The following is an 11,653-nucleotide window of genomic DNA, read 5'->3' on the forward strand; positions in this document are numbered from 1 at the left end:
TATTTGAATTTTCCCTCTTTTCCTCGCTTTCCTTCGCTTTTAAATAGCTTTGTGCATTTTACTTTCACTTTTGAATTAACGGCAGTTCGGCATCAATTGCTTGAATGCAACTACAAAATACAACGTCAAACTCACTTTAGCTTATATATAAAACATAGAACTTTTATTAACAAAACAAATAAAAATACACCATGCTATAGGGCAAGCTATGCCTAATGTAAAATAACAAATAACTTACATAAAGTTTAATAGGTAGGCATATACAAAACTGGAAATAAGTAAACATGTATAATATATAACCAAATAAATAAGAAACGTAGAACGTTTATTAGCAAAACGAATGTCAAATAAAATAAATAAATGACAGTTTAAATAAAGTAAAAATCAGCAAACAATGTGGAACCAATTAAATAAGAAACGAATGTTTAAAAAAAACTTCCAAAATCACCTTAGATAAACGGCAAAACCTTAGATAAAGGGTGTTAAGCCGCAACACTGGTTACATCACTTGCCCACCGCGGCACCGCCCCCCCAAACATCTTTTAGATTTTTTTTTATAGTAATAAAACTCATTTAGTTCAGTTAGAGAACAGACACTACAATTAAAAACTGAACACGGCTGCTCAATGCAGCGTGCCGAATTACAGTCGCATCTAGGGATGCGCCGATCCAATATTCATATCGGGTATCGGCTCCGATTTTTCTCGGATCGGGTATCGGTCAGAGAGGGTCGATCCAAATCCGAGATTTACATTTTTTTTTATCGATTGTGCGAATTATTCTGTGTTACTTCTGAAGCCATACGCTATCTTAATGTGAGCTACATATGAATATTTAAGTCCTTACATTAAAGTTCACACAAACTCTTTTCACCGCTGTGGCTATTTCCAGAAAAAATTATACTCAAGTAAAGTACAGATAATTAAAAATTGTACTTAAGTACAATACTCAAGTAAATGCACTGTTACTGTTCACCTCTGAATGTGAGCTTAGCAAATGCCATTTGTCAGTCTTTTAACACATACCCATATGTTAAACTTTTTAAGTTAGTTGTTAAATGTTAATAATTGTTTAAACGCATGTTTTTTTTGTTTAGTCAACTGAATGATTCTGTCCCTCCATTAAAAGTCTGGGTAACTAAACCTTAAAAGATCCAAAAAGATTATAAAGGCATCGTAAAATGAATTCATATGATAATCGTTTAGTTTGGTTTTATTTAGCCATCTTGTGAAGAGATATGATAACTTGTTATGATAAATAGGTGTAATTTAGTGATTTATTTACATCTAAACAATGATCAACACACACACAATTAGATCACATTACATTTGGTGAACATTAGGGCTGAAACGATTAGTGGGCATTATCCACAACGTTGACAATAAAAAATATTTTTGTAGTCGAATAGTCATTTGTTGTCAAATGACCTAATGTAAATGCCTGCAATAACACTGTTTAACTAGTGTGGCGCTGTAGCGCAAGACTGTAATTCAATCCAACAGAAGACGACACACCGCGCAGATGAAAAAATGTCAGAGTGCAAACACGGCTGAACCAGTAGAGTGTGGGAAGGTTTTACAAAACTTCAAACAAAAAATGCTGTCCCGTGTAAAGCCCCTGATATACTAATGACAAAGTTCTTTTTCGTTTAGGGGTAAAAAGATGTTTGATCAAGCAAGCAAGTTTACAAGCGTTTTGCTGTTAGCAAACATCCTGATACTGCCGGCGCTGCTGAGAGTGGTGTTTAGAGTAATATTTTAATATATGCTGCACGCTTTCCTCTTAATAATAAAATAAACGCGAAGTAAAAATACCAGCAGTAAGAAAACAGCAATTAAAGTGACCCTGTTATGCCGTTTTTCATGTTCCTAATATTGTTTTGGGAGTCTCCTACAACAGATTTACATTTGTTATCTCAAAATGTGCATTTATCACCTAATTTTTCAATGATTCGCAAACAATTCGTTCGAAGCAGTTCTAAGATTCAGTGTCTTTAAACCCCTCCTTTCCATGAGCCTACTCTGCTCTGGCACGTATGGTCACCCCAAGTTATATATTTTAAAAGATTTAAAAAGAAGATGATATAAGTACATTAAATGCAGCATCCTCGGCTCTGATGGGGAGTAATCGTAACTCTCACTGAAACTGCACGCAGAAACACCCACTCCTGTGACCAACCAAAATCACGCCAATGTTAACCGTAGGCCACAAAAGGAAAAGCTGGCTTCCTAGCTGTCCATCACGTGTGTGTTTTGTGCCAACGTTTCCTCCAGCAATCCCATGCTTACACAACTCCGGGTCAAGTTCTTGCCCTTTTCACGCTACAGGAATGTCCTGGGTCACGAACTTGACCACAGGGAAAACACACAGACCTGTTCCAGTATTTCTTAGGGAATTTTTACAGTGGGCAAGCAACTGCAACTCCTCTGCCACACACAATAGGTCTTAAGTACATACTAAACAAAACAATAGTATATTGTGTAAAATATTTTTGTGTAGTTTTTTTTAATCTAGTGTACCATTTAGTTCAACAAAACTATGAATATGTGACTTTAACTACTCTCTCACACAAACTTTCAGTCAGTGAGTCATTTTAATTTAATTCACTAACTTTGATTTGTTTCAAACTGTCTTCAAACAGTCTTATTGACTGATTTATTAAAAGAACCAGCTTATACCATTTGTTTGTTCATGACCAAACTGTACTGGTCTGCCTGGATCTTCCTTTTTTTTCAGGACGATGCAAGAAGAAAGGCGTGTTGTCTGTTTATCATCTTTATTATTTTGTGGTACCCACTCTTTTTATCTCATCACATTCGGCTAAGATAATCCCAACTCAGGTAAAAGACGGGGTTTCTTTTGCAGTGGCGCTGTAGATTCAGCATCAACGCAGTGTCTCTGCTGAATAGCATTGCAGGAAACACTGTGTTCTGTTCGGTGACTATATTTCTGTATACTCTCCCCAGCTACTCCCCATCTGTTTTTCACTCAACAATACTCAAACACTCCCAGTGCTTTGTGAAAATGACCACACATCCTCTGCTCCCCCATGTTGCTATCTAGTAAAAAAATTAAGAAATAAATCTGATTGCATTCAGCTCTAAGAGTGAGATCTTACAACTGTCAAAAACAGTCTTGTCCAGTCTCAGGAGCTTGATCACACTTCAGCTTGTGGGATTGACCCACCTGACCTTTGTTATACTTGGCTGCATCTCTCAGTAAATTTGGAGCTGTGTTAAAGCGCGTGCTGCAAAGCTCAAAGTAAACATCCTTTAGTTTGTTATTTTTTTTATGGGTTGTGTTTATTTTTTCCTCAATATTTAGCCAAAAATGTAATTGACCCTGCCGCAAGAACATTTTTATATGCATCAGAATTATATATACAACCCTCCCTTCTCTCCAAGAACTGTACTTATCCAGAGTGAGCAAAAGGGCTGGCAGAATCACTCTGGACCCCTCACATCCAGCACACTCTCTCTTTGAACTGTTGCCATCTGGTCGACGCTACAGAGCTCTGAGCACTTGTAAGACTGTGGCATTCAGTGCATGTACACTCTTGGAAAAAGGTACAAAAACTTTCATTGGGATGGTACCTTTTCAAAAGGTACAAATATGTACCATTTTTTTACACGTTAGGTTAGGGCTGGTTATCATTCTAAAATGTTCAATAGCGTTAGACTCAAAGACTGATCTCCTGAGCCACTGCACAAAGGAACAAAAAATAAACAGCACAATAAATCAGTGCAAATTGTTTTAATAAAGTTCAAATCGTTTTCAGTTTCCACATCTTTTAGGTAGGGCTGTGCGATTATTCGAAATCGTCATGAAATCACGATTTGAGCGTGCGCGATTTCTAAATCGCTTTATAGCACGATTTTCTGCGCCCCGACCTCCCGCAGTATGCTATCTGAACCAATCAGAATGCAGCGCGCCTAAATGGAGCACGAGAACAGAACAGACCGGCGGGCGGGCATACAAACGTAACGCCAGGTTCACACACTCCGTCTGTGGTGCGTATTTTTTTTGCGCCCATGTTAACGGATCAGAGCGTTCACACTGCACGCGATTGCTCTCCGGCAGTGCGCTCCAGGAGCGGTGCGTCTGCAGCAGTCATGCTGCAATCGTTTCCGCACCGAGTCTATTTCTGCTGTGCTGCACGTGCTGAAAGTGACAGCGCATTATTCGCGGTAAAAAATAACATGGATTGACACGGAAATTTAGTAATTACACCATAAATGCATATAATTAAAGTCTACTGTTTCACAGTCAACACATGGCTTTTTGGCTAGATTTAAAACAAGAAAAAGTGCACTTTTAGATAAACAAGGCAATAATAGATGGCACTCGTGGTGGTAGTTAAACAAAGTTATATTTATTGAGTTTAAATGTGAATATGTCTATGAAAGATTGTATTACTGTACTGTGATAAAAGAGAATCACAATGCTGAAAAAGCATTTTCAGAAACAACGTTTGAATTTGAAATCAAAATAATGGATAAATGTTGTGTTTGTGGTAAACCGTTGTGGATCAGGAGCGAACTGCAAACTCATCCTGTGCGAAAGCAAAATTAGTCCGTGCTGCTTCTGCACCGCATACACGTACTGTATACGCACTGTAGACAGCGTACGTGTGAACTTGGCGCAACAAATCTAGTTCAGCATCTGAGGCAACGCCACAAAGAGCTCTGACCAATGCATGGCAAAAAAAATCTCTGAACACGGGATTATATGTCTATTATATGTCACGCCATATGTCTATTCTAGAGACATTTTGTTACACCTTTACTTAGTGATTATTTTGCCTTATGTCTGTTCTAGAGACATGTTACAGCTTTTTGATAAAGCTCTAATTGTTTTTTTTTTTGGAAATAGGTTTCAAATTCACACTGAATGCATTTATGACTGTAAAACATGTCTGTGTGTGTCAAAATCGTGATTAAAATCGAAATCGCAATAGGTTTTTTTTGTCCATATCGCACAGCCCTACTTTTAGGCTACGTTTACACTAGTGCATTTTTGTTTTAAAAAAAAGCATATCTTAGACAGAATCATCATTTCTATTCATTGTCCACTGATTTACTGATGAGCATTAGCTGCTTCCAGCAGTGTCTGCCTGTTTTCTCTTCTGTGATCACTGTACTGACTCAGAGGAAGTTCATTCGCTGCTCAAATGTCAGATCATATTCATAACACGCCCTGTCTCCGCTGACCAATATCCACACTACACGACCGAGAAGACATCTTACGTGACCATTCATGCACACTGTAGCATCATGCTACACAAGACAATTTATAAGATTTAAGACTACCCTTTTACTCAAAACTCACTTCAAACCACCATTGAGTGTTTGTAATAACTTCCGATTGTGATATAATGTGCTATATAATGTTGCAGAATAGGCAGAATATCATGAAAATCACATACAAATCATATGCGATGTTGTAATCGTGTGTTTATTAGCTTCATGTTTCATCTGTGGAAATGTTTTTCTTCTGTATGAAACTGATAACACGCCCTGTCTCCGCTGAATACACTACACGACCGAGAAGACATCTTACGTGACCATTCATGCACACTGTAGCATCATGCTACACAAGACAATTTATAAGATTTAAGACTACCCTTTTACTCAAAACTCACTTCAAACCACCATTGAGTGTTTGTAATAACTTCCGATTGTGATATAATGTGCTATATAATGTTGCAGAATATCATGAAAATCACATACAAATCATATGCGATGTTGTAATCGTGTGTTTATTAGCTTCATGTTTCATCTGTGGAAATGTTTTTCTTCTGTATGAAACTGAATATCTCCTGAAATCTTATAGGATAACACCAGTAAAATAAAGTGGCCAATTGTCACTAATTATGCAAATCACATGCAAATACTGACAAGCAGACAAGATGTAATCTCATAATACTATCTAATTAATATTAGGGCTTATTTGTTCCATATTTATTTGAGTCTTTACAGTGTTGTGCGTAATAAGCAATCACACACGATTCCGTTGAGTTTATGAATGCAATGACCAATCAGAGGCTGAAACACCGGAGTTTTGTTTTTCAGTGCACGCACTCACTGAATGAATTCTGCTCTCTCGCAAATTCTCTCATCATAAACTACAAAGTGCAGATGTACGTGCAATGTATTTAGAGATTTATTCATCATACAGCGTAGATGTATTACATACAGCTTCACTGATTATAACGGGAGGGTTTTTAAAGTTTATAAATTCGCACTAGACTGAAGTCAGTGATAATGTTCTTTTGATAATTTAAATGATTTTTGTTCATTTTCTGTAGCTGCTGTTTGAATAACTGAGGAAATGTAAGCATTATAATTAGTAACTTAAAATCTTTCTATTAAATCATGTTAAATACAAATTCAGTCATATTAAAAATATTTTATATATTTAGTTAATAGATTACACTAACATTAGGCAGCTTTTAGCCTTACCCTGGAGTTGGCTCACTCTCTGGCTATGAAACTAAGTAATTAAATAAATTAGCATGATAATATCGTGTATCTGCGATCTCACAGGCTGACGATTGGACGATATGATTATGGGGCATATCGGCCAACACTACTCAATAGTATTGAGGCAAATCGGTCGGTGCCTAAAAAAGTATTGAATTTGATACCCAGCCCTACTTTTAGGTCCTAATATGTAACTTTAAGGTACAAATATGAACCCTTTAGGGATATAAAAGGTGTGCCTTTTGAAAAAGTACCACCCCAGTGACAGCCTTTGTACCTAATGTTACCTTGCTGTCACAACAATACTATGACCAAGTAGAAAAGCAAAATTATGTCTTATTTCAAACGTGTTCCCCCGACTGGTTCTCTTGTTTGATGTTGGTCAGTCTGAGCTGATGTTGCTGTGTCACTTTTAACTGTTCACGTGAATGATCTCTCTCCTTTTTCCTGTTTCCCCATGTGTCCCTGTAGTGTGGAGGAGATGAGAAGCGAGTGGACAGCAGGACAATCTATGTAGGACATCGGCCATGTCCGGACACTGAGGCCTTCATCCCCTCTAAATTCTGTGACAACAGGATTGTGTCCTCCAAGGTAACTTCTGGTATTTTGGTATTTGTTATACTTCACCTCATCACAAATCTGAAAGAACGACCTGGGCTGTTGCTTAACCCCGCCGCAGTGTAATCAGATTTTTACAGGATATCAGCATTAAGGGTTTGCTAGCTCCCTACAAGAGCCTGTTTGTAATTTTCTTTAGCTCATAATTAGTGAGTGTTGTTTAATGCCATGGCAACTGAACCGCAGCATTAACACATGAGAGATGCGTATTAGCAGCTGCATGTGGAGAGTATGGCTGCAACATGCTTCTCTCAAGCCCTGGTGTTCAGCCACCTGCTCCTCCAGGTGTGAAGAGACTGTTGGGACCCCCCTACTGCGTTTGAACTTAGAAATTCCTTTCCATTTTCTCTTTTTTTTTTTCTCTCTGTTTTTTCACAATTATCTCTTCGCAAACTGCAGTAAATCTTACCACCCTCTTCCACCCCACAAAACTCGCTAATTTGCCTGTCAGTGCAGTGTTTGAGATCCGGCTGATAAATACATAGTTGCAATTAACGCTAAAGTGTTCAGGGTGGTTGACTCTGCCCCCCTTAATCTTGTGGGACTTCCTGAATCTCCTCATTCAGTCAATAGATGAGAAGTGTTTTAAGATAACGAAGGAAGAAACAAGGGAGTAAGAAGTAATAGATTTATCAGACCTGTGGCCGTGCTGTGGTATCCAGTGATCAATTCCTCTCTGGCATGAGGCTCTAAACACACTTTAATTACCTGCACTGAGATGTTTACAATTTTCTATGCATCTGCTTTGCATCTTCCCCCTTCTAACTCACCATAAACTTTTCTCCATGGTATCCCTTGGACCCTGTTTTTCCTCTAAAAGATGTCCAGACCTGCCACAGCTTCTCGAGTTTATCTCAGTATAACATCTACTTTGTTAGAAATGATGATGTATTCCCTTTTATCTTATTGCAGGTGCCCCAAACTGCCCTCTCTCACTTTCCTCACCCATGGCTATCCATAATTTAGCAGTGATGGTTATATTAGGTGGCAATAGCTGTCCACATTCCAGTTATTTTTCGGTCCCTTTCTCTCTCTCTATCTCCCCTCCCACATTATCCAGTCACTATCTGCATTTATTTGGCTTATTGGGTAGCTGAAATTCAAGCAGCGTGACATGCTATACTCCTGCCAGAAAAAGTGCATTTTTCATTGTATTATACATTTTATGAAATGATACAGCTTTCCTACTTTTTCATGTCATACCATTTTTTATACATATATTTTTGTTAAATAGAAATAGTATAATATAGTATATTATTATATATTAAATCTAAAATTATATTAATATTTTTATTATTGTGCAAAATGATAAACAGGCATGGCATCAATGAAAAATATAAAACACTTTTCCTTGTATGTTTGTATTAGTTTCAGCCTTAAATGTTAATGTTAACTGGTATTTGTGAACTAGTGCCGTCACACCCATTTGAAAAAAGAGAGGTGAATAAATAGCAGGACACTGCCAAACGGATCATGTGGCGGGTTCCCCTTTCTGGGGTTCGCCGAACGAAGGCGATAAGACGCTAATCCAAATCAATGTAATACCTGCTGGCCCAGAGAGCTGTCACCCGGTCACACACATCAGAGAGCTCCGGAGCTATTGAAGTCATCTCAGCTCCCTCTCCCAGAAAAGCACAAACACGGGAGCTGATGAATATTGAATGCATTTAATCCTTCCTCCAGCTTTTCATCAGGTTGTGGATTTACACTCGCATTGCTGTAAAGGAATAGTTCACTTAAAAATACAAATTCAGTGTGATTTTGCAAAAAGTCCATTCTGCTTTTCCATATAATGAATGTGAATCGCAACTGTGGCTGATAAGCTTAAAAAATGACAAAGCACCATAAAACTAATTGTTAATAAAAATAACAATTTGGTCCCTCGATATTCTCTTTGCCACCGTGAAATTTTCTCAGTCTCTCCAAGTGTATAAATACGGCCGGGAAGTAAGAAAACACACAGTCCATGTATTCTCAATACTTCAATTTATTCACAGAAATACAAATCTTATATAGGCATGTTGAGGGGAGTTTTTACCCTCTTAACCAATGAGGATAGGGTGACATACCCATACAGGATGTTTTTCCCAAGAACATGTGTTTTGTATAAAATTGCCACATATACAGAAAAACATATCCATATAAGGAATAGACTTCCTTTACCTTGAATATTGCGTAAGAGACATTCAAACACCATACAAGAGAGAGAGAGAACAGATAGAGGAGGGGTGATTCAGAGAAGGAGAGAGAAAGAGACAGAAAGGAGGGGTACGGCATCAAAAGACAGAGAGTGTTTTCTAACACTAATTCATGTAACTTGTGCGCTATATTACGAGTCTTCTGAAGCCATATAATAGCTTTGTGTGAAGTAGTGAGTATAAATGATGACACAATTTTCATTTTTGGATGAGCTATCCCTTTAAAATCTTTTTTTACAACTTTAAAGTAATTGACAGCTTGTTGGTTTTTTAAACTTGTTACTGTTTAACACTTTTTTTGTTGTTGTTGTTGCTTTGTTTTCTCACTTCCTCAGTACACAGTGTGGAACTTCCTGCCAAAGAACCTATTCGAGCAGTTTAGAAGAATTGCTAATTTTTACTTCCTCATCATATTCTTGGTGCAGGTAAGTGAGTGCATTTGATCAGTCATAAGCGTTTTCCATCCCAAGAGAGTCAAACTCTGTGTGTGTGTGTGTGTGTGTGTGTGTGTGTGTGACTCATAGCCAGGCTGTATCTGCCCCATGCTGATCTGATTAGGCCTGTCGCAATAATCAATATATCGACTTATCACGCAATATATGTACATGACCTCAATTATTTTTGGTGACGCAATATATCGCCCATTATATTTACTTAAAAATGAATGTCACCGTGTTTTTTACATTCCACTTGTGCCTGTGTCTTTTGCAGCTTATCGTACATAACGTGGTGTAGTCACGATGAGGTGTGTGTGTGTGTGTGTGTGTGTGTGTGTGTGTGTGTGTGTGTGTGTGTGTGTGTGTGTGTGTGTGTGTGTGTGTGTGTGTGACTCATAGCCAGGCTGTATCTGCCCCATGCTGATCTGATTAGGCCTGTCGCAATAATCAATATATCGACTTATCACGCAATATATGTACATGACCTCAATTATTTTTGGTGACGCAATATATCGCCCATTATATTTACTTAAAAATGAATGTCACCGTGTTTTTTACATTCCACTTGTGCCTGTGTCTTTTGCAGCTTATCGTACATAACGTGGTGTAGTCACGATGAGGTGCTAGTTCAAATTTAAAAATGCTTCTACAAAAAAAGTTTAATCTGCAGATATGGTCTTGTTTAGGGATCTGTGCCTTTGTGCATACGGACATCTGACTGCTAAGTAGGGATTGTGTTTTTCTGCAATACAGTGCACCCTTAATATACAGAGAAAAGAAGGTCAGGGAAAAATCTGTAGATGGAAAAATCTCCATACAAGTTCTTTTGTGCATTTTTCTCTTTTTCTACTTGTTACTTTGCACTTTTTGTTAGAAAATATACTTATATATTTACTATTTATTCAAGTTTAAGGTATCTAATATTTTTATACTTAATCTCCATGATCTAAATATTCTTAAAAATTAAAAGTTCTTGCATTATTATGCTGTTATTATGATTATATATTCAGTGGCATAAAATGGTCTTTAAAATTACAATAATATCGCTTATCGCAATTATTTCTGGGGCAATGGGGCAATATACAAAAAGTTGTTATCGTGACCGGCCTAGATCTGATGTCATTGGACCTGTGATAATGGCAGAGAGAGAGAGAGAGAGAGCGGGGAAGCCTCTGCTCCGCTCCATAAGAGCACATGAAGGCAACCTTAGTTAAACTAGCGAGTGGAACCGTGTAAACAGCTGATGCGGTTTAGACAAGTGTGTGTATTTAAAAAAGGGTAATGGTGGATTGCTGAAGAGCATATGGTCTTGTTTGCTGTCATGTAAACGAGGAGTGAGAAATGACATGCACGATTTGACACCTGACTTGGCAGCTTTTTAAAAACGTGTGCGATTGAGGCTAATGTCTTATGTGGTTATGACGGTGTCTGAAACCTGCAAATGCTGCATTCTCAGGCATTATATGGAGAAAAGGCAGCATCAAGGCAGTACTATTCAAAGGTTTGGGCTCAGTACGATTTTTAATGTGTTTGGAAGTAGTCTCTTATGCTCACCAAGGCTATTTGATTAAAAAAAATAAAAACAGTAATACTGTGATTTTTTAAGTTACTGCAATGTTAAATAATGGATTTCTGTTTTAATTTATTTCAAAATGTTATTTATTCCTGTGATGCAAAGATAAATTTGCAACAGCCATTACTCAAGTGTTCAGTGTCACATGATCCTTCAGCAATCATTCTGATATGGTGGTTTGCTACTAAAGAAACATTTCTTATTATTTTCAGTGTTGAAAACCGTTGTGCTGCTTAATATTTTTGTGGATACCATGATACATTTTTCAGGATTCTTTGAGTAGAAATTTCAAAAGAACAGCATTTATTTAAAATTGAAATCTTTACTTCGGATCAGTTTAATGCT

At 37.5% G+C, this 11,653-nt stretch overlaps 1 protein-coding gene across 3 annotated transcripts in view; it reads left to right on the forward strand.

The window, feature by feature from the left end:
* LOC107560507 (phospholipid-transporting ATPase IG) overlaps positions 1-11,653 on the forward strand; it is a 65,887-nt gene that overhangs the window by 13,263 nt on the left and 40,971 nt on the right. For all 3 annotated transcript variants that reach the window (XM_016244723.1, XM_016244731.1, XM_016244714.1), the window contains exons 2-3: positions 6,954-7,073; positions 9,634-9,723. In XM_016244723.1, coding sequence (XP_016100209.1) covers positions 6,954-7,073; positions 9,634-9,723 — 210 coding nt within the window. The remainder of the gene's footprint in view (positions 1-6,953; positions 7,074-9,633; positions 9,724-11,653) is intronic.

Source organism: Sinocyclocheilus grahami, unplaced genomic scaffold (genome assembly GCF_001515645.1).
Source record: "Sinocyclocheilus grahami isolate Dianchi unplaced genomic scaffold, SAMN03320097.WGS_v1.1 scaffold23.1, whole genome shotgun sequence".
Classification (NCBI taxonomy): Eukaryota; Metazoa; Chordata; class Actinopteri; order Cypriniformes; family Cyprinidae; genus Sinocyclocheilus; species Sinocyclocheilus grahami.